General features: G+C 42.6%; 2 protein-coding genes, 1 long non-coding RNA gene and 1 other non-coding gene across 4 annotated transcripts in view; 2 read left to right on the top strand and 2 right to left on the bottom strand.

Annotated features, from left to right (window-relative positions):
* Window positions 1–5,753, bottom strand: part of TUNAR (TCL1 upstream neural differentiation-associated RNA) — a 150,845-nt gene extending 145,092 nt beyond the window's left edge. The window contains exon 1 of the mRNA XM_056493907.1: window positions 5,498–5,753. The gene's annotated coding sequence lies outside the window, so the exon portion shown is untranslated. The remainder of the gene's footprint in view (window positions 1–5,497) is intronic.
* A 5,028-nt stretch (window positions 5,754–10,781) lies between these two features.
* Window positions 10,782–18,338, bottom strand: GLRX5 (glutaredoxin 5). Its single transcript, XM_056493488.1, has 2 exons — window positions 17,994–18,338; window positions 10,782–12,162 (listed from the first exon to the last, which is right to left on the bottom strand). Exons 1-2 carry the CDS (start codon window positions 18,313–18,315, stop codon window positions 11,984–11,986), a joined length of 501 nt encoding a protein of 166 aa, XP_056349463.1. The 5' UTR covers window positions 18,316–18,338; the 3' UTR covers window positions 10,782–11,983.
* Window positions 18,339–18,629: 291 nt separating this feature from the next.
* LOC130254306 (uncharacterized) lies at window positions 18,630–23,425 on the top strand. Its single transcript, XR_008840674.1, has 2 exons — window positions 18,630–19,492; window positions 21,152–23,425. It is a non-coding gene; the product is annotated as an uncharacterized LOC130254306 (long non-coding RNA).
* LOC130254569 (small Cajal body-specific RNA 13) lies at window positions 20,590–20,858 on the top strand. Its single transcript, XR_008840758.1, has one exon. It is a non-coding gene; the product is annotated as a small Cajal body-specific RNA 13 (non-coding RNA).
* Window positions 23,426–23,637: the final 212 nt, after the last annotated feature.

Here is a 23,637-nt window from a genome sequence, read left to right as displayed (position 1 = left end):
TAGCCTTGAGGGAAGGGGACAAGAAGGAAAAAAGTAACCATGAATTGTATAATTACAATGGGCCTTATGCTGGCAGGATGATCAGAAAACATAATGTATTTATTTGTTAGGTGGAGCCCAGATGAACAGTTACAACTTGGACATCTTAGAGGAGTTCACAAGACTTTACAGTAATTAACACAAAGCTTTTCCCCAAGGCTGCATCTATAACCTCTGTTTCCTACTCCATAGTCCTGTGACTGAGGACAATTTTCTTTGTGTTAATGACTAATAAAGTGGTTTTGAGAACTGCTCTGGGCAACTATCACTGAGGTCTTATTGTTTTATCTAGCCCAAAGTAATTTTGGGTAAGAAAAGAAATGTCAGAGCTGTCTGCTATTCTGCTGATGTAGAAATAACAAGATCACTGCATGTTGGTCTGAGTCTCAGACACGAGAACCAGCTCAAAGAAGCATTTGCTGATGGCATTGATGTGCAAGTGGTTCAGGTTTTTTTGTAGGGCCTTAGTTCTCTTGAGCTTTGACAGTTATGGGTGTTTTCATAACTGGAAAGAAAGACCCAAACCTACCGACCCAAAGCCATTCAACCCCACTGTAGATGGGGCATCTGGAAAAGCCCACAAGCCTGTGCATCAGCAAACTGTCACACCAGGCAGCTGAACTGCTGTGTGATGACATGAGCCACAGCATCCCCTGGCATCAGAGAGGGAGGCTTTTCCTGCAGAAGAGAGCATTGGGGAAGGTTTGCAGCAGGACCCTCGGGACTGTGGGGGGCTGAGTGAATCAGCCAGGCTCTGCTCCACATTGCCGTGGCAAAACTGACTGTGCATCTAAATCAGCTCATTTCAAAGTGTCCTGGGCACCTCTGCACCATCCTTTGCTCCCTTATGCGACTGCATAAGAAAATTTAAAGGAAAAGGCAAAAGACAGTCTTTCTAAAATCTGCAGCTTAGTTTATCATCCATAAATACAGCACTTCTCCAGGCATTTCATAGCTGATGCTGTTCCTCACCAAATACCCAGCAAAATCCTAGAAGCACTGAACACTAGATGTTATTAACACAAAAATAATTGCACAGAACAGAGCAAAGATAAAAACAGCAGGGTTGTTCCAGAAGCCTTTAATTTTTTTTTTTTTGTTATAATTTTTGTTACTATAAATCAGTATTTCCTAATCAGCAGAGCACACTGAGTTGGTGAGATGTACAAATCTCAAGAATGAGGCACAGCATCTTTGCCTTCTAATTAGCTCTGCTGGCATAATTGACTCTGGCTGGGCACCAGAGTTGGCACAGCTGTGAGCTGACAAGGCTGTGAGAAGGCAGGAGCAGGTATAGAAGAAGACAAGCAAAAGCAGCATCACACACCTGTGAGAGGGAGGGCAAGGAAGGGAAGACCCTAGGACTGAGGGAAGAATACATAGAAAAGATCAGAAGAAATAGAGGAGGACTGACAGGCAAAAACAAATGAGAAAGAAGGAGGTAGTAGTTCTGTTGATTGCCTAAAAGAGCAAAGAACCTCTGGTTGAAATTTATGAAAACTGTTTATTTGTATTAACAAAGGTTCTGAACATGAAACACTTGTTAAAGATTTGTTGGTTGGTTGCTTGGATTTCTTAAGCTATTGCACAAAATCCTATTGAATTTTTTTTTCCCAGTGACATGGTCAGTTTGTCAACCTTCACTGACAGAATAGAAGCAGGGAAATACCTTTGAAGAAGGATGTGGGAATAAAGAACAGGATAAGGAGTGCACAAATGGTCCCAATTTGAATGAAATTAAGATAGGAAAAAACTACATTTTTAAGGGTAAAGGTATGGATCTTATGGACTCCCTCTAAGGGAAAAGGTATGGATTTTCCTCTCAGTGCATCCAGAGTATTCACTATAAACATACAGGCTTGCTGTTAAACAGTGTTGACATTGATATTGCATCTAATAAATTCACACTAGAATTGGGAAAATTAAAACATTCCCTCTTATTTCTTCTTCTGAAGTTAGATGCTTTGTTATATTCATTTTCTATTTTGCTGCAACAAAATTCCTCCTTTAATTTTCTTTTAAATAGTGCTAGACCTGCTTCTAGTGAGTGACAGTAGAAAAAAGCATTCTGCCAGCCAGCCCCTGCCTTTACCTAACAATTTGGAGAGTCTTAAATTTTTTCTTCATATTTTTCTTTCCCCATGAAAGCCTTCACCACAAAGATGCTACCTTGGTGCTACCCACAGGAAGAGCTTCCCCCCATAGCTGCCACTGATGCTCCTCAGCTCCTAGTTTCTGACCTCCTGCCACCTCTTAAAATTTAAAGACTTAAAATTTAAAAGCACTGTGTAAGCTTTTTCAACAGTGTTCCCCTTTTCAGACTCTCTGACAGACACACAGAAACAACCTCTGCTCATCTTTCTCGGAGGCTGGAAATGGGTCACTCATGCCCTCACTGTTCCTCCCTCCCAGGACAGCTGGGAGCAGGGCTGGGCACCTCATGGGTGGCTAACACTGCTAGAGCAGGAACAAGGCACAGGTCTGATGCAGCCAGGGTGGTCAGGGCTCCTCTGGACATGCAGCCTGCAGTCTCATCAGCCAAGAGATTTCCAGCAACTCCCCTCTCTTTGTTTCACAGTATCCTGCCTAGGCCAAAGGTCCTTTGAGGTTTTTCTAAATTTCAGTGGTTCCTTCTTATTTGCCCATTATGAGTGTGTTCCAGCTGGAGTTAAAACAGATAAATGATGAGGCATGACTCTTTCCTGCAGAAACTTTACTCTTTAGATACTATCATTTTTCTTTTTTTTTTTTTTTTCTACTTTATATTCTGCCTTCAACCATCTTATAAAACAGAAGTGTATATCTGGGTATAGAGTGTGTGCTTCCTCAAATTATCTCAATCCTATTTTCAGCCCTGGGTACAACTGTTACCTTCCACTTCTCTAGTAAAATAGCTGATTTTAATTAAGAAAGGCATATTTTTGCTGCAGATCAGCTATTTCATACTAAGCTCCTTCAAAACTTTTCAATGTACCATCTGGAGCTGATGATTTGCTGCTTTTTAAATTATCGATTTGTTCCAGCTCTTCCTTCTGACACATCTTGATTACCAGGAAGGAGCAAGTCCCAGTAGGTATCACTCTGATATTCTCTGTGCTGCAAACAAATCATTTAGATTCTCAGCAACCTCTTTATCTTCTTTAATTTCTGCCTTTAATCTTCAATGATCCAGTTTCTGAACTACCAGTTAATTGTTCCAACTCTTCTGACTGACAAACTAAAGCATTCTTATTTTATAACTTTAGTATTTTGCAGATCATCATACTTCCTTTCTATTTCCCTTTTATCTAGTTATCACCCTAATTAATAGACCAATGTATTAGAACTAAGGTTAGATTTTCAGATTTGGAAGGGTTCTCTGACACTCAGTTGTACTGATTTCCTCTTTGTTTTCCCAGTATTATTGTTGTTGGCAACATACATGCCCTCCAGACTCTATTATTGTTCTTAAGTGGAATTCATGGCATCTTCCTCCACTCTTCCCTCAGGAGCTTTCGTGACAAATCCTCTCAACACAACCAAACCCAGATGCTCTGACACTTTTTTGTACTTTATTTCCCACTAAGGTACAGGACTGTTTTACATTAATGTGTCTGCTAGCAGCTACAGATGCAATCTTGTCTTGAATTCCTTCCTGCATATTGATCAAGAACCAAAAATCAGGTATCAGGATGTAGGCACCTAAAAAAGGTGGCATTTTGATCTGAAATTTCATGCTGACTTATGGCTCTGGCCCAGGCATAGAAAAAAGGGCACCTACCCCTTTTTTAATACTTTCCAAGGGCAGTAATTGGACAGTATCTGGCAAACCTGGGGTACCAGTAGCAACATGGTGTTGCAAACTGCTTGTCTGCAATAGTGCAGTGATTAGAGCACTGTCTTCCAGGGCTGCATGGGAGGGAGGTCAAGCCATCACTGCCCATCTCAAATGAAGCACTTGGCCACCTGGCAGGGACCTGGGAGGGAAGAGGGCACACACTTCCACTTGGTGGGACAGGGTACCTGGCTCAGAAAGAGCTGCAAAGTTTCTGGGGTGAAAGGAGGCCTGACGCTATAGCTTGGTGGTTTGGGGTCTCAGAGCAGAGAGGTCTCCCAGGTTTGAGTCAGTGTGCTGATCCTAAGCACTTTATTTATTCATGAGCTGAGTGTAAAATAGTCCCTAAAACAAAGTGTGTAACTCACTGTCTGGTGCCTGCTGAGACTCCTCTTCAATATGTAGGAGGAGCTTATCTTCCTGAGACAGGGATGTGTGGGATGATGTTCAAGTTGTGGCCTGAGCCCTGAGCCATCTCCTGCTCAGAGCCCAAGGAACACCCAGCTCCTGCCTGAAAACTTGACAGTTTTTTGGCAGAGTGAGCTGAACTGTACCTCAGGTTCACATGAAAAGGAAAGGAATTTGAACAGGCTTGCTTTGGGCTTGTTATATTACATATACTTCTTCCTGAATTGCTGTTTAGTATTTTCTTCTGGTTTCCTTCTGCTGACACACCTAAGCATGGCTGGACAGCAGAGCTTCTCAATCACTTCCCTACCCAGCTCATGCCAAATCATTGTTCATGTAGCAAAAGCCCCCACAAAATGTCAGATGTGCTTTAAATCATTTATTGTTAAGAAAAAAAAAAAAATAGAATTCTACCACTGGCCATTGAACTGCTGTTAATTATTTAAAAAGAGAGGACTAGAAATGCAGCACAACAGACACAACCCCCAAATCTCTACACCCCTGGCCTCCCCAGTGGTTCTGCTCCAAGTGAGGTTAGGCCATCCTCCCTCTGATGGCTCTTTCCTCACCAGCCACTTCTCCTCCACCACTGGCCATGCTCATTTCAGCCACAGAGAAATGGGTGCAACAAACTCATCATGGCTCAGTGGTGGCTGCAATTAGGGAGGCCTTGTACCCCACCCAGATACCTGCAGGAGGTTTGCTTTTGGCCTCTGCCTGCAGGTAGAAAGATCTTATTTTGGTTATACCCATTCGGATAGAAAAGACCTTAGGCTGCAGAACTAGGTAATTAGATTTATGTGGCATGTAAAACCCTGGTCACTGCCTGGTTACACATGCAGGCATCTCAGAGACACAAGCTCTCCTGCACCTGGGAAAGCCTTTGAGGTTCCCTTCCATTAAATATTCTTCAGGTAACCAGTCTGGTGGCTTCTTGTTGCTACAGTCACTCCCAGGGCATCCACTAACCTGTTCCAGCTCCTGCTGGTCTTTTCTGGCCAGATTTGAAGCCTTTGAACCAAATGAGATGAGAGGATGCTGATAAAACAGCAAATCGACATAAAACGTCAGCACTACCCTCTGACCTCTGGCTCTGCTGAGACACTCCGGTCCCAAAGAGCCCCAAATTCCCCTTTTCCACCTCCAATCCTCCCTGAACCTCCCGCAGCCCTGGCGCTGGCAGGGCCCGCAGGTGCCGGGACACGGGCGGGGGTCCCGGAGCCGCCCTGCGCTTACCTGGGGCAGCACGTGTGCGGGACGGGCCGCCGGGGATGGCGAGGGAGCGGCAGGGCAGGAGCTGGCAGGGAGCTGGCAGGGCAGGAGCTGTCGGGAGCCGGCGGACAGCGATCCCCGCAGCCCCAGGCGCGGCTGCGAGCGCCCGGCCGGGGCACAGCGCTGCTCAGGCGGCGGCTCCGGCGAGGGCAGCGAGCTGTGAAGCTGCTCCCCGCCTCGGCGTTAGCAGCTCGCCAGCCACGCAGTCCCGGCGAGAAACATCGCCTTCAAGCGCTGCCGTCATCTCCACCGAGCGCGCAGGGCTGGCTGGCTGGGACTGGCATCGCACACCGCACCTGGTTAACACCGACACCTTCTTCTCCCTAAAGAAAGCCAGGACCCCAAAGAGTAACATGCAACACAGATGGAAAACAGGGAGGACCGCATTGAACGATGCTTCTGGGTCAGGGCTGTGCCGCTTTCCCGGTCCAACAGCACCATCTCCTGGGTGGCCCCGGCCGCTCATCTCAGAGCATCTCCCGGGAAGACCCTCCACAGCTTCCCCTGTCATCAATGCGTTTAGTTTGCTTGTTTTCCTTTCAGGCTCTATCAATATTTTTGCAAATCTTCCCTTTCAAATCCTATTGCTTGTCTCTCGCGAAGTATCATGGATGGATGAACAAATAAATGAAATACTGAAGAATTCTAGAATCTGTATATTTTTTTACATCTGCAGCACAGCACATTCTTGAATACCAGTCCTAAATCTGCTCCCTTCCTGAGCTGTGAAGGTTTAAATATGTACCCAGTCTTCATGGAGCACACCCTCTTTTGGAGTGCTGCTTCTTACAAACTAACTTCCAGAAAAAAAAAAAAAAAAAAAACCTATTTGAAGAGCTATTTAGACCTTAGGCAAGTGAAGTGATGGAAAAGAGCAGAAACAGTAGATTTCATAGTATTACCATTCAATGGGGAAATCCTGTCTGATGAATTGTACTTCAAAGATATATCCCTTGTAGTGTGCTTGTTGAGATACACCCTGTAAAAGCAAGTGGTTTTCACTCACTAGGCCAGAGGTTTAAGACTAAAGGCTCCAAAACTTTATTCTCTCTATAGTTATTACCATTAAAGCAACAAATCACTTCTGTATTTCAGTTTTCATTAGTCTGCAAAGTGAAGATTTGTTTCACTGTTTTGAGGCTAAATTGTACATAAAATCCTTCACGCTTTGAAGGCTGTGCTTATATAGTAAGCCAAATAAGTTTAAATCAACGATTTTTTTTTTTTTTTAATTCAATACTCATCCAAAGCCCCTTTTAACTTAATTTACTGTTAAATGCCTGGCAAAATTTTATAGAAGCTCATCTTTAGAAGATGCTAAGTAGGTCCCTCATGGAAGCTTTAATTTGGGAGGGTAGCTATAAATGCAGACACACATTCCTGCACCTGTGCAGGAGCAGTCTCATGGAGTTTTATGTAAAACTGCTGCAACAATGAAAAGAAAAAAATAATTTTCCCTGTTGTTCGCTAAATTAACATCTTTTAATGGCAAAGTTGTTTCAAAATTCATATTGAACTTCACCTTTGGATTCTTCTTAGGTAATTATAAACCATCACCACCTGCACATACTTAAGGTAAACAACATCCTTTGGAGATTGTAATGTATTTCTACAGCTAGAAAAACGTTTCTAGTGACTTCCTCCATCTTTAAGGATGTTTGTTTATTTACTCTGATTCTAAACGTCTTAAAACATTAATGTCAATTGAGAATAAAAGTCACCCTTAGCAGGCTTTGTTTCTTCTTGAAAGGGGAGTATAAGCCATCAGCCTGCTATTCTGCCAGCATTTCTACAGTCCAATTAAGATGGGATCCTCAAAAGTTGGGAAGATACAAATGCTTGTTGATTACATACAGCACTGTGCATTCGTCTCAGTTACATCCTATGACTACCATGGATTTTATGGAATACCATGGCCTTTCTAAAAAAAACCTTTGCTCTTGGCCTACTCCTTTTACTTCCAGAGAAACAAGGCATAACAAGAAGCTGGATGATTAAAAAAAATTGTTGAAAATAAATCCTGGATCCACTTAGCCATTTTAGTCCTATTTTCTGTGTAAATAAAACCCGTTTTCCCTGGGAGATTCCAGGAAAGGCCTCAAGTAGTTAAATCAGTGAGGATTTCTATAGCCATGATCGGGTCACATCAGAGATAGCACTGCTTTGACAGAGCTATTAAAGGAAACAAACAGCATCCCAGAGAAAAAGCCAAAACCAGATAATGAACCACAACCCTTTACAGAGCAGTGTGTTCATCTCAAACTCTTTCAGACAAAAAGCAAACTTGACCTATCACCCAGCTCCATTAACAACCCAAACCCTTTCCACTCTCTTTACCTTTCCTTATTGTCTTTCCACCTTTCCTCACAGATTCCTTAACTTACAGGTGACACCTCTCTTGTAACTAATGAGTGGTTTTTTCTCCCACAATCCTGTAATAAGGATATTGAACAACCCTATGTAAGAATATCTGTTTTTTTCAGAAGAGACATGCAAATCAGATTAGACAGGGATTTATTGATCAGGCTGCCAGCTCTGCTCTTTAATATTGCCTTTCTTAGATGCAGGCATTGCCAGGGTCTTACTGGAATTCTTGGTGAAAACTCAGCAGAGATTTTCCTTGGTACCGATTTCATGTTCTCAAGCTTGGTTGTTTTCTATGCACTTTGTTAGTATTGACAGACTCTCAGAAAAGTCATGCCAAAGATTTCTAGCCTACTTTTTAAAGAGAACCAGAGAAGTCAGTGAGAACATGAAAATAAGCCTACATGTTTGTGAGACCTAAAATAAAGGCACTTAAGTATTTCAGGGCATTTAGATGGTATAAAGTTACTTTTTCAGAGCAGACAAGCAATGAAGAATATTGACCATGTCCAAACATTTGCTAGCAAAATTAAGGCAAGTCATTAGGGCTGAGTAATACACTTGCTGTGTAACCTGTTAATATGCCCTGAGCTGTTAACAGCTGTTTTCTCAGGAAAACAACTTTTGTGTTAATTGATTTTAATGCTCCCAACACAAAATTAGCAGCACAATTTTGCAAGTGTTTGCAACCTGCTTCCCTTCTGCTCCTCACCAGGACCAGTTCAAAATGAGCAAAGAAACCTTATACTTTGATGAAGGTTTAAGACAGTAGATCAGCTTTGAAATATGAACAATCTCATTTGCTTAAACCAAAGCACCTTTTTTCATATCAAAGAGGTGTGAAGTGCTAGCAAATACAAAAGATTATCTTAATTTATGATCTGGTGGATAGGTTGGCTCACTCAGTTCAGCCTTTTAACACAACAGCAACACCACGGGCATCCTCAGAATAAAATGTAAATAATTACAGTAATGGTTTCCAGTTTGGCAAATGTTCATACCACAACCCTACAACAGAGTAACAATCCCACATAAGTTTATGTGCATTCACAACTATTTCACTGTAAGCTCTCAGCAGGGCAATCCAACCAAGATGGATGCAGCAGCATCTCACCAGAGACAGAACAAGCAGCTGTAGCAACTTCCCCCATGCCCTCCCTCACCTCCTGTGACAAGCTGCTCCTCCTGGGGAGAAAAAAAGTCTCCCTTTTCTCTGCAGAACCTACCACACCCTCCTGACCAAGGATTCCTCATGGATCCTTCCAGCTGGCACCAGCCCCCAGTATTAGCTCAGTGCACTCACTGGTTGTCACCCCATACTCCAGTACTAACAGTTACCCTCCCCCACTTCACAAGAGCAGGAGAAAAGCAGGTGTAAATCTTTCCTCAAGACAGGCATGGGTTTCTTTCTCAAAGAAGTCAGTTTATCTGTGGCATCCCTTTGGGATTGGAAGCACAGGCTCCCTTTTGCCTCTAGTTTGAGGGACAGCAGAGGATGATGAGCAGAGTGCACAATACCACCCATCTTCTAAAATGTTTCCTTAGAACTAGTTTCTTGGGGAAAATACTCTTAACCAACCACAGAATAAAGTTCTTTGTGAGCATCTGAAGTTTACAATTTAAGTAGATGGTAATTCTTTTATTGCAGCTGGTTTAACACGATCGTTTTTATAAATGTAGAACAACCACTCATGCACACGTTGGCTGGAAATGTACAGCTTGCATGGGGATGCAGGCAGAAGTCACAATTTCATTCCCCACTGTGCCTTTGTCACACACACTTTATGGAATCACTGTTGCTTTTACTTGCTCAATAATAATGTTCCAGTAAGGTAGAGATTGATATAAACACTACTATGTATGTCATACAAAGGTTTAATCAAGTAACTAAAATATAAAGAGGGGAAGAAAGTAGAGAAAGTAGAAACTTCCATGGTTTTTAAAAGCAGGAACTCATGCTGGGAGAAAAAATTTGATGCATAGAGGATAAAGCCACCTGACAATGCTGAAGTTCCCTTTATGTTAAATTGCTGGCAGATATTACTGAAAAATATTTAGCTTGTGCAAAAAACTAGAGAGCTATGCAACAGCAAATTTGGGGGATTCTTTTTTTAATAGATTTATTTAGTAGTCAGACTAAGAGTTAACTATTCAAACAGAAAATAACTAAGTTTTCTTCATTACCTTTTTGTTTACTGGGTACATTCATTTCAATAGGTTGACACAAATAACCAAAGAGTTTTGAAATTTACTTCTTTTTCTAAACATGTTGTTTAGAGAATGTAAAACTTGTTTTACATTCAGAATGGCAAAATCTACTTGGAAGTAGCCATAAGAAAGTTCATTTAATCTGAATTCAAATGCTCAGAACAAACCTTCATTGATACCTTAAGCTCTGCATGATGTGATGTGGCACATGAACAGAAGAAATCTTGCACTTACACCTCCATCCACTTACATCCACGAGTGACTGCCCCAAGTGGAACTTCCTCCTACATAGTGACCTCCTCAGACTTGCTGTGGTGACCACGTGAATACACACAACACACATGCTGTATTTAATCCTACTGACCCTGACTGCATTACAGCTATACAGTAAGCTTACTGTTATCAGGGTGGAAACTCCTGTGCAGAATGTTCTAGTATAGTTTCTCCATTGCTTGCTCAAGTGGGTGGGAGAGATTTAGAACCAGAACTTGCATCAAATATCTTCTGTCTACAGGTTCCAGTCCTGTTCTCGTCTTTCACTGACCATTCATAATTTCCTTCTTTCTCCAGAACACATTTTATATCCTGTGCAGGGGAAAACATCTTAGGCTTCAAATCAAAAGTAATATCAGTTTCATTAGACATTTAAAATAAAGAGCAACTACGGCAGACAATGAACATAAAACACACTTTATTTCCAACCATTTGCCTAATTCACATGCAGACTGGTCTGTAATAATTAAACTGCATTTTAAAATAGCTTGGTTAGCCTTTAACCTTAGCAGTATTGTTGTAGAGCTGAAGCTACACTGGTTAATATAATTTGTTTTCATTTAGAGAAATGTGGTTAGGTAGGTACAGAACATTTCAGAGACTTTTCACAAAGAATTATTTATCTATTCAGTAACCTCTCTGCTGCACTCATCTTACCCACATGAACATTTAATCTGTAAATCCCATGTTTGAAGACTATATTCTCCTGAGCTCATCAGTCAGGAGAAGACACTTGGAAACAGAACAAATATAAAAAGATAACAAGCAAATAATACAAGATTACAGTAATAACTGAAGTATTCTCCTGTACTATTTCAAGCTAGAATACTGAAGTCTTAAACAATTCCCACATTTTAGCACTGACATAGAACTGCCATACACAAGGTATATAAGCAGGGGGGAAAGCTGTTTTGCAAGAGGTAGAAAAGGTTTTTATAAAATATTTAGGCACGATTCTTAGCAGTTTTAAAAGCCATCAGAAAGTTACAAAGTAATAATGACCACTGCATATGTATTTGTACAAGTTCTGTTTATTTTTACCCTTTGGAATAAAAGTATATTTCATGCACTCTCATATAATCTTATTTTCTCCTATATTGTTGGAAAACTGTTTTTCTCCTATATTGTATGTGATTACACAGGTTTTACAGGCTCTGGGGAACTCTCATCACCAGGAATTAAACAGAAAAACAGATGCACTATTACTTAATGCTTTTTTAAGAGAAGCAAGGGAATGCAAATGCTGTTTGTATAGGTTCAGGTATTAAAGAACAGAGAATCACACACATAAAATCCATAAAAATATTATTAGTTCTTTTGGTTTACTCCCACCTCAATGAAGAAGAGTGCTTTTAGAAGTGAACTTTTTAAAAACACAAATGTTCACAAATGTTTGCTTTACAGTGCAGTGGTTATACTCAAATTTTCACAATACCCATAAATCAAAATACCAAGATCACTACATTTACCATGAGCTAAGAGACATTCACTTAGTGTCAGTTCAGAGAGATGCCTTCCTCCACCTAAAGTATGTAAGGCTTTATGGGTAACAAGTTCTTATTGGAGATTTGCTGTATTCCTGTCACAGCTATTTTTTTGCTCATTTTACTTTTTCTCTTGGTCTTTCTCTGCATCCAGAAGTGCTGAACGGATTCCTAGTTTCTTCAGCTCTTCCACAAGATCTCCATTCTGATGCATCTGGAGGAGTATATCACAGCCACCAACAAATTCACCATTGAGGTACACTTGTGGGATGGTAGGCCAGTTGGAGTAGTCTTTTATTCCTGAATAAGAAAAGAAAAATTATTAGAGATTTCTCTCCTCTCCTAATAGAATGGTATTTTTAAAGGAATGCATTGTTTCCACCTGAATCTACCACTGATATTTGGATTTCTTTCCCATAAAGGCAAAAGGATACCTATGTAACAGGAGCACTAACACAAAAAAAAAACCCACTATGTTAGAGTTAGGTTTGTTTCTCACCCCAGCTCAAAGATGTGGGTTAAAAGATTTGGAGTCAGCTCCTATACTGACTTCAAGCAGGAACTGGAAAAACATTGCATCTCTTTTTGCTCCCAACAAGAAAACATGACTCTTTCAATCAATTACAGAAATGCGAAGTATTGAAAAATATTGAGAACTGTTCACTTTCTGCTATATTTCCCAGAGAGACTTTAAAATATTTTATGTTCTTACTGAACTCATACAGCTTCACTTATTCCTGCAATTTCAATTGCAAGGTACATTTGCCCCTGTAGAGGCCCTATGAATTTCAAAATGCTTTATCTTTCAATGCCAGACCTTACAGCACATGGGAGGGGCACAAAGGCTGAAGTCTCTTTAAAAGTACTCATTTAACAAAACACAGCTCAAGTCACAATTATGAAGTACAGAATTAAAGTTTAAAACTATACTTCACAGAAGACAAATGTAAAACCACCCAAAATATAAACTGATCAGCTGATACACACTGAAACCAGCTTGCAATTAGACATCACACAAAAAAATTATACAGAAGAATCTTCGTATCTAATTTGCCACTTTTTAAATGACCCTTCACACAAAGCCCTTATTTCTGTGGCAGAGGAAATAGCTAAAACCTACTGCTGCCTATTTTTGTAACACAACCACAAAAATTTGATTAGATGACAAATTTTGAATTCAACATTTTTATTTATTTTCAACATGCAGTGCCTGGAATTTTTCTACCAAAGGCATGAAAGCCCATATAGCAAACTGAACTCTAGAGAGGAACCTTTTCAGAACATCAGAGTCCACTCACCTTGGAAGCCAATCCCCCAACAACAAATATTAGACCTGAGTAGCTGAGAGCACAAGAGAACTTGTTTTCCACTTAGAAAACATTTTAGTGTCTAGAGACAAAAAAGGCAAAACCCAAAATACTCGAGTTAAAAAAATAACTATGTAAGGAAATTATGCTTGCTTTTTTGGAACTTAAACTACTTTCTTTTTTAATAAATGTGTAGGTGCAAAAATATACAAAGGGCTTATTACTTTAATGTATAAAAGATGCAATATAGCTAATAATTCCCCCTAGCAAAATACAACATGCTTTAAAAATACACTAAAATAATAGTAACTTTAAAAAAAAAAAAAAAAGATTGTTGTGATTAAGTATTCCTAACCACTACATATGTCAGCTAAAAGATTTTATTCTGACTTCAGATTTTGTGCATGGACAACCAATGTTTCATAAGCCCAAAATAGAAAGTTTAGCATATAAATCAAGGCCACAGAGAAACCATAACCAGCTAACCTCCATCATCATCACTTGTAACTTCTTCCTTAGTTTGCAGAACTTCTAAGCTCTGATGTCAACTTGCACTTAGAAATATTTTCCTAAATGCCCTTTGGCCTTTGAGTACTCAAAACTGCCTAAACTATCCTAAATATTTTTTAACTCATCAAAGTTTCAATGAAAAACTGTGTTCCATGATTAAGACATGCTTTAGGATGACTCTGGTCAAAGAGCCACTGCAGACATGAAAGGGCTCATTTTTCTTAAGATACTGCAATGCTAGACATGAATTGAAAACCAAGGGCTCTGCATAATAAACCTACTGCTAATGAGCATTCCAAGGTAATATTTACACCAATAATTCTTTCACAGAAATATTTTCTTCAAGGACCCAACTGCACACACATACAAGCACTTATAGTACTTTCAAGGACCTATCCAGCTTCAGATAAAAAAAAGAATACCATCAAGCTCAGCTGCTTTGTGTGCTACATTTCACGTGCTGGACAAGCTACTTTAAATGCTTCTGTGCTGGGGCTCTCCCAGGTCACACACTGAACACTCCCTCCACTGGGCACCCAAGCCTCACCTCAGTGCAGCAGTCACTGACACTTCTGCAGTGCTGTTAAAGCAAGGTAGCCTGGGCTATGCTTGCTGCACTCAGGATGCACATTTGTGATGATCCCAAGGGATCTCCATCCCCCCTCTCTGCAGACTGGCTCCTTGCTGTACTTCAGAAGCTGCAGCTTCTGATCTGAACCACTGTTTACTTTGGAAAAACACACTCCACAAGTCAGGGGCTGAGTCAGATAGCTGTGGTAGCACATTTAAGGTAACTGTGAAACCAGGATCGGTGCAAAGAGCTACTGAAATGAGCACACTCCCACCCTCTCCCCAGCTCCAGTTACCAATTCTCAGCCTCTCCTGGTAGCACTAGCACTAATGAAGGATGGGCCACATCAAAGAACTGAATGAAGCAACACTCATTCCTACCATACTTGCTCCAGAAAAGCAACACGTTTTCGTGGACATCACAGAATCATTAAGGTTGGAAAAGACCGCTAAGATCACAGAATCCAACTGTTAACTCAGCACCATCATTTACCAGTAAACCACATCCCCAAGTGTCAGATCCACAAACACTTCCAGGAATGGAGATTCCAACACTTCCCTGTGCAGCCTATTCCAAAGCCTGAGTACCATTAGCACTGATACAAGCTTTACTGAGGGAAGGCTAGCCCAGGATGGGAGAAAGGATCAGGAATACCTGATTGGCAGCATGCCATGCTTAGATAATGTAGAGACAGCAAAGAAAATAATCTGAGGGTGAACTACCCCAACAGTTTAAACCACCAATTATTCAGTAAGTAATCCCAAACTTCTCTGCCTCAGTGACTGGGATCAGTCTAACACTGTCTATCAGCTGAGAGCCAGCTTAGAGAAAGTTGAATTGTCAGGGGGCCCAAGAGACTGCCAAGGTCTCTTAAACCATCTTTGATAAGGAAGGATTTGTGTCAGGGAAGTGTATCTTCAGCTCAAGTTCAGACAGATAATGTGAAATACCATTAACTTCGGTTTAGTAAGTTTCACAGATCTGAGTTTTAGATAAAGAGGCAAGCAGGGGAGCTGTTCCAGCTTTACAGCTTGCTGTATTTTAGCACGGGGTAGTTTCACCAATTGAACTATAACTAGCTAAAAATAAGGTGTTTCAATAGATACAGGCAAGAAACCAACAAGCAATCCAGACATGCCTGAATTACCCTTTCTCCAACAGCCTGCCCCTACTACAAATGTATAAGCACACTTATATTCAAACACTGAGTTAGGTTCAGGTGAACACAAAGCTATGGCCAGCTCTTATACAGCAATCTCCTTGCAGATCAGTCTTTTGTTGATGAACTTGATACTTTCACAGCTAAAGATTCCACACCCCCTCACTAGCCCCCATGCATGCAGTGCAGATACATTCACAGAGACAGCCTAGCAAAGGCTCACATGCTGCCTATCTCTTTGGCACTTGAGGGCAGATCCTGGCCTTCAGACAGTCACTGCTGAAATACAGTTGGCAACTTAGAGAATTACAACTTTGAGCAGCCTTGTCCTCTCCTCTGCCAGAGATTGCTAGCCACAGAAGCAGGCACACCCTGCCTTTTTAGGTAATACAGTTGAAGCAGTACAAGAATTCTGCTGCCCTTGAAAACAGCTGTATTGCTCCCCAACTCTTCAAAGCTCCTTTCTTCATGCTGGCTCTGGCACTCAGCTCAGTACAAACTGCTACTTCAGCTTGCAGGTCCAATGATCCAGCTAATAAATTGAGTTCGCCCTCTGCACAGTTGGGCAGGTGCCAAAGCTGGTGCATGGAAAGGAACAGAACAACTTCTTTAAGCACCTGAGAACCAGTAGGATATTGTGCAAGGGTACACTGAAACTGCATTCTATGTAGCTTAGACACTGGAGAGCTGGATCAAGACACTAATTTCAATTTAAAGCTCAGGAGGGCAATAACCTCTCTCACTACCTAGCACAAGCCCGAGTTCATGTGCAGGAAAAATTTAAGTTACATAGAAAGAAAATACTATCTATTCATATGGTCAAGTGCTCAGAGACTATAACTTATAAATGCACTGCTCATTCAGAGGCTCACAAAAGCCCCTTCAACCAAAAGTAAAATGCTAATGGCTAGATTTCAGGGTTTTGTTTCCTCCTTTTAATTTATGAGTTGTGGGAAGAAGTAAGAGTTTGTCCTAGTAAACTGTACAAGTAATAAATTCAGATATATACACAAAGTTTAGAAAATTACCATGATTTGTTCACTTGCAAAGGCAGAGGAAGATTTACTTGAACAAAACCAACCTTCATTAACAAAAAATGTAATTACACAGAAATTCCAGTATCTAAGCTTTTACACCATACCAACTATTACAGTAGTGAATTGAAAAGCAAACAAGGACTTTCAGCTTTAGCTAAGAGCTAATGAAGAATTGAGTTAGTCAGATGACACCAAACACAAAGGAGAACAAAGTCACCTGATACATGCCAGCACATGGCTTTACAGCACATTTTAGTGTATTCTGGGCAGGAGAATGTTAATGCCACACACCTACAAGACTAATTACTATGTACCTGTATATATATATCTTTTGTTTTAGAAGTTTCTCAAATAACGACATAGAACCTCAACAGTCAGCTATGGGCATTGAAGAGGGAAAGATGAAAAGCATTACCAGAACAGATTACTAGCTTTTCACAACTGGCAAATAAACTTTATATAGAATAGCTACTACCACTTGTGCACTAATGGTGAAACTATTACTAAGTACATCTTGTGCAAATAAGTAGCATAAACTTGTACTTTATCAAGAGAATCCCAGCAGGCAGTAGCAGCTGGGAATGAAGTAGTACAAGTCAAAGCCATACATGCAATTTCACCATACTGTTCACAGGGAAGACAAACCTGATTACAAAGTACTTCAGAGGTCTTTAATGCAGCCCTCTATCTCTGAACCAGGGAGGCAGCATGGCACAAAGAGCCTGATCTCCAATCATCACCTGCACACACAGCTGCTCTCTGCTGATAACTGAGACCTCCCGAGCACGGGGAGGGTCACAAAATCCAAACCAGGGCGTTTGGGCAGCAACTTCAATGGCACATCTCTGCAACATACTTCTAGTTCTAACACCCAAACAGAATCACAAAATTAATTAGTTTAGAAAAGACCTGTGAGACCATCGAGTCCAACCCATGACTGAACACCATCTTGTCAACTGGAGCATGGCACTACATGCCACATCCAGTCTTTCCTTAACCTCCAGGGACGGTGACTCCAACACCTCCCTGGGCAGCCCATCACCCTTTCTTGTGAAGGAATTCCTCTCAGTATCCAACCTAAAGCCCCCCTGGCACAACTTGTGACTGTCCTCTCGTCCAATTGGGGAGAAGAGGCCGATCCCCACCAGGCTACAACCTCCTTTCACGTAACTGTAGAGAATAATAAGGCCACCCGTGCCGTGCAGCACAGCACTCCTCCAGGTTAAACTCCGCCAAACTCCCTCAGCCGCTTCTCACAGGACATGGGCTCAGACCCTTCCCCAGCTCCCCAGCCCTTCTCCCCACGATGCTGGCCTCGTTAAAACAGAACAGAGCCCAACCCAGCCCACCGCACAAAGCAAGAATAGGCAAGTTACAGGTGGGACAAGGGGCAGGGGCGTTAAGACAAGCCCGACCTGCCGGCGGCTCCCGAGAGCCCTTCCCACACGGGAAGCGGCCCCGGCTCTGCCCCACCAGGAGCCGGCTCGGGCTGCACAGGCCCCGGCAGGCGGCACCCAGAGGTGACCCCGGCCCGGCCCGGCGCTGACCTTGGCGGAGGTCGGGGTCCTGCAGCACGTCGTGGGCGCGGTAATCCTCCACGCCGTGCAGCCGCAGGATCTGCACCACGGCGTTGCTGAAGCCGCAGAGCGGCTGCGCCGGGCTGCCCTTCATGAACACCACCACCGGGTGCTCCCGCACCAGCCGCTCCACCGCTTCTCGCGACCCCGAGCCGCCGCCGCCGCCGCCGCTGCCGCCCTCAGCCCCGCCGCCCTCCCCGGCCGCCTGGCTGAGCGGGCGCCCGGCCCGGCCCCGCAGAGCGGCGGCGGCGGCGGCCCCGATCCGCCAGCCCGTCCGCACCGCCGCGCTCATCGCCCCGCCGCTGGCACCGCCGCACCGCGCCCGTACCTCCGCCCATTGGCGCACGGCGCGACGGGCCGCCGGCCAGCTTCCTCCGCATAGGCGCAGAAAGCCGCCAATCAGCACCCACAGCCAATAGCGCTGAGATACAGCGAGATCTGTCCCGCCCAGCAACCCTGAGGTGGCTCCGCTCTCCTAGTGGATAGAATAGAGCCGTTGCGGCTGCATTGGGAGAGGGACCTATCAATCTCACACCGCCGCGGGCGCGATTGGTCAGGCTGTCCCGGGGCGGGGCTTTCCTCGGGATGCTCGGAGATCAGCGGGCCATTGGCGTGAGGCGCTTTCCGCTTCCGGGTGCCGGTCGCACGCGTGGGGTGCGGCTCCTCCTTGCCGGGCCCTGCGCCATCGCCGGGATGGACGGGCCGCGCTTCCCTCCCGCGCCCGCACCGCCGGCTCCGCGGGGAGGGGCCCCTCGAAGACCCCCGGGCCGTGTCGGCGCCTCCGGCCTTCGAGCGGGGTCTCGGTTTTATCCCGCCGGCGCTTTGGTGGTGCAGGCGGTGGTGGAGCTCCCTCGGGCTGGGTCTGTCTAGGGATCGAGGGGAGTCCGTGGAGAAGGGGCCGATGGAGCCGGGCTGCGCTGGGGGATAGCGGCTGTGCGAGGTGAAGGCAGCGGGCGGCCGCTCTCGGACAGTGCAGGCGGCCGGGGCTGGATGTGGGCAGCTGGCAACGTGCTGCATGGGTCTGTCGCCTTCCTGGCTTTGGCTGTGTCTGGGCACCGATTTGATTGCGTTCAGTTGCCCGGGTTTGGTTGATTTTTGATGGGATAAAGCAGGCGGTTTGTCCCTAAGAAACTAGCGGTGCTTTGCATGCTCGAATTTGGTGCTGAGAGGGGAGACTCGAGTAGTTTTGCACAGCTTGACCTGTCACCCGAGCAGCTGGCAGGGGTGGCAGCGGGATGGAAAAACGGGAGCTAGTTTGGGCTGGCTGCCTGCTCAAAAGGATGGTTCAGTCGGTGCTGGAGCAAAGGCAGGACTGCCTGGTGTTAGCCAGAGAAGTGCTGGATTGGAACGTGTCCTGCAGACGGCCGCCTGTGCAGCCAGCTTTGCTCGGCCTCCTGGGCAGATGCCCTATTCTTTCCAAGAACTTGGCGCAGAGCGTGGCGGTCTCCTAAAGCAGCAGGGCCTATCCTGTAAGTAGAAGAAAATGTTAGAGTTTTCCTCTGTACTAAAATACAGTCTCTCGCAAATAACAAGTCACAGTGTATTTTGAGAGCTAATTTATATTGCAGCTGTAGTATCTGGACTCTTGGTAAATTAATGAGCATTTGTCTTATTTGCATTTTTGAGGAAAAGAACTTTTACTATCCAGTTCTGTTCTTGTGAGGGCTTTGTAAACAGCACCAGCTTGTTTTCAGCATTCAGAAAAGTGTTTGCCTAATTCTTGTTTTTTATGGAGTCCAGCTGATGCTTGAGTGATACCTTTGTTTTAATTTTTTTAAGTCATCCGCAGGATCACTTCTGTTGCCTTTTATTTAAATTTATTAAGAACAGATTCCAAAGGGAATTGTTGCAAATTTGCCCTTTGTCATCCCATGTGAATAGGTTATGAATAAGTACAGTGTTGCTGCAGTGTTTAAAAGTAGATGTATTTATGAGAAAGTACTTTCCGTGTTTAATCTGAAGGCAAAGTTCATATGTTATGTTGCTGTTGAACACCATCTTTTTTTGTGAGTTGGTATGTTTTGCTTTGAACAAAACATCACAAGGCAGACTCAGCCATGGTGATCAAGATACAGAGGAGTGTGTGTTTTCTGTGGTTAATATGTTGTGATTAACATGGTGAAGGTTTTGCAGTATGAAAAAAAAAAGCCCTATTTTTGCTAGATGGAACTGCAGTAACTTATGCAGAGCAAAAGTATGTTTTCCTATTTGCTGTACTGTTTCAATATGCAAAGACATAACAAGTGTTAAGTGTAATATCCCATGTGGTCTCTTCATATTTTAATTAAGTGTAAAGACTCCTGGCACTTTTAGATTCTGAGGAGTCAAAGTGGAATTAAATAAAAATTTATTGACAAGAAAGATAGTTTTTTATTCTTAAAGACAACTGTTTACTTTCAACAAAATATCGGGCTATGAGCAGAACACTGTGATATTTGCCTTCCTGAATTTTGTCCTAGCTATTTCTACGAATGGATGGTTCATTAAAAATAAGTAACATAAAGACATCAGATTCAGATGTAATAAGCCCTTGTGAGTATATATGTAACCACAGCTGTAGTTTAACCCTCTGTAGTCTAAGAGGTGCCCTTGGTTGTGGTACCCTGGGCATACCAGGCTTGCAGAGAGAGCAGCAGCGTGAGGAAGCCGAGGCATGGCTGTCAGAGCACAGCAGCATGCGCAATATTCCTCCAACAGTCGCCACTCTGTTGCCACGGAGATAATGACTTTTCCCGTGTCATTATTGATCTATCAACAGTAAGAGCAATTTTGCAGTCTGATATTGTTTGGCAAATAGAGTAACATCTGCTGAACACTGAAAAAACTGCTATAAAATGCTGGAAAGCTTCTCAGGTTAAATAGAAGGTACTAGGTTAAATAGAAGTACTGAATTTGTAGTTACTGTAATTTTATGAGATTGGCCTATGAGATACTAAGCTTAGAAGAGTGTTTTTAGTATAGTCAAATGCTTTTGGATTTTGCAATATGCAGCACTCAATTAGAGGATAAACACTTTTACCTACTGATAATACTTAGAACAATTTGTCCATGTACACTTTAGAAACAGATAATTATGTCATCAGGTCCCGTTTTTTATTTGTCTAAGTGCAACTTCTTGTGTTTTCCAGATAATGATTTAAATCATCTGTTCAGAAGAAATATTAATGGGATTCCCATAAGACTCCTGACATTTTGCTGATGTTCCTGTTAGAAGACTTATCACCTCATTTTGAAAACACTTGTAAAAGCACAAGTGTTCTAACTGCAGGGCTTAAATGCTCAGTCATTCCTAAACTGGTTTAACTTCAGGCATTCTGCTGCAGAAACAGAATTTTCATGTATAAATTTGTGGTTTGTTCTCACATGGTGTACAAGGAGGTGGGCATCCAAGAATGATACTGTCAGCAAAAAGGTTTTTATTTGTTTTTAAAAAGGGGAGGGCTAAGTTAGGTAGTGAGAAAGAAAAGTCTTATTGCAGCTTATCAGAACAGGACACGTCTTCATGTTCAAGTCTGATATCTCTCTGTCATTCTGAGTTGTGATAGTGACTGAAAATGAAGTCCCTTGTTGTGCCCTAACAATTGAGTTCTATTTAGGTGGGGGTTTTTTGTTTATTGAAATTTTTAAGTGGTATAGCTTGAGCTCCAGCTCTTTTGCATGCCAGGTAAATAATCTCAGTGTACCATCACAGTAACATCTGGCAGCACCAACATATCCTCAGTTTTGAGAGCATTATGAATGCTTAAAATGTACTTACAATTCTGAGCTGAAAACACATCTGTGAAAGGTTCCTGGTTATTTTGGAAATCTGCTAGTTTTAAAAAGTTGTGCAACAAACAGCCAAAACATAGAAATGCTGTGTGGGTTTTACAGGGAAAATTAACATTTTTGGAATCTGAACTGCACCTAACTTCTTATTTTGGATCTAACCTGGAGATCTGGAAGTAAGTTTGTGTCTGAACTGGATAGGTAATTAAAGGATTTATGGCATATTTCTAAGAGGGTGTTTGCATTAGCTTTATAATGCAATATTCCATTTCATAAATGAGAGAAGTGAAGGGTATTTACAAAATTACCTGTATCAATTTAACTGATGGGGATAAACATGACCTAAGGCTTTTTTTTAATTTAAACCATGTAAAGATAGCTTTGATAGAGAGGCGTCATGGTAATCATCCAAGGAGAAATGTCTGAGCCCCACATTTAACAAATAGAATGGAAGGTCATGTTGAGGCTTGAGTGTGTACTACCTTCAAATGAGGCACTCTTTAGACCATTTACTTCTTAATGATGCTGATATCACTGTTTGTCTCTTTTCACTGAGCTTTGTGAGGTGTAGCACTGTCCTGAAGCAAGGACTAGTATGACCTCTGTAATAGAGGAGCAGATTTATTCTTTGGGATAAGCAAGCTGCTTGCAAGCTTCTGGCATATGAAAATCTGTTAGATCCTTGTTTCTGATTTGCAGATGGTAGTGGTTCTTTAGTCTTTCAGTATTAGAGAGGAAGGATCTATTTCATGCAGAACTGAAAAATACTGCTTCTAATGAGAACACCTCTTGCCTCTTTTCATCCAGGAGGTAGGAGTGGTAAAATCTTTGACGGGCCTTAGAAAAAGACTGGGCAAGCTCAAGAAAAAAATTGATCTGCTAAATGTAAAGACACAGTTATGGTATCAAGTCCTGAGCCATAGAAGGCTGGGGAGTGGGATTGTGGATTGTAACTATATGCACGTCCTGTTCTTTGCTTCCTGTGCGCTCACTTCTGTCCAGTGTCACAGAAAAAGTGCTGGAAGTGTCTCGGCCTTTAGTAAGGCTGGGAAAACTCCAGGGCAGTGAGTGTAAGATTCTTGTGCCCCAGTTGAGGTCTGCTGGCACACTCTGTCACAGCAGGGGTGACAGGGGCACTTTCATTGGCTCAGTTTATTTTACAAATGTGCAGGTGCAGTGAGGCACAAGAGCATCTGCGATTATCATGTATGTCGTGACCACGAGGGGGCCCTGGCAGCTTGGGTCTGGGTGAGCCTGGAGTTACACACTGCTACAAGGGCAGGGCTGATTTCTTGGGGCCTCAGTGGTAACATCCCTTCTTGTTCAGCACTTCTGAATTACCTTACCTCTTCTATATATATATCTTTTTTTTTAATTAGAGTATTTTTCATATGTAATTTTAAGAAATGCATCTTCTTACAAAACCTCACCTCAGCTGTAATAAATAGCACTGGCCATTTGATTTTCTCATCTGTATGAGCCATTTCCCCAAGTAAAAATCTAAGAGTTTTGCACACATCACTGTATTTGTAAAGTAGAAGGAATTGGTATAAAGAATCTTAAGGTGTTTTGTATATCTTAAAGAGTTTTTAAGCTTGGTACTACAATATTTCAATAAAGATTCTTTCTCTGCATACCCTTTAGTCTTTCATTTTTTCTAGGAATGTGTGTTTGTGAAATCAACAGATGTGCTGTGAACTTGCTGTGCTTTAAATTCCTGCCTGCTGACCACAGATATAGGTACCATGTGTATGTTAAAAGTGTCCATGAGTACAGTAGGACTATATTTTATCACTTGGTCTAGAGACTTTTTATATGATGTAGAGAAAATCAGACCCAAACATGT

This window comes from Oenanthe melanoleuca, chromosome 5 (assembly GCF_029582105.1).
Source record: "Oenanthe melanoleuca isolate GR-GAL-2019-014 chromosome 5, OMel1.0, whole genome shotgun sequence".
NCBI classification, from domain to species: domain Eukaryota; kingdom Metazoa; phylum Chordata; class Aves; order Passeriformes; family Muscicapidae; genus Oenanthe; species Oenanthe melanoleuca.
This window is presented reverse-complemented; position numbering and strand designations above follow the sequence as displayed.

Excerpts from the sequence above, each read along its gene's own strand:
- GLRX5 (XM_056493488.1), bottom strand. The coding sequence starts at position 18,315 with ATGAGCGCGGCGGTGCGGACGGGCTGGCGGATCGGGGCCGCCGCCGCC. Across the intron at positions 12,163-17,993 it reads GGACCCCGACCTCCGCCAAG|GAATAAAAGACTACTCCAAC; the intron begins GTCAGCGCCGGG and ends TTTCTTATTCAG.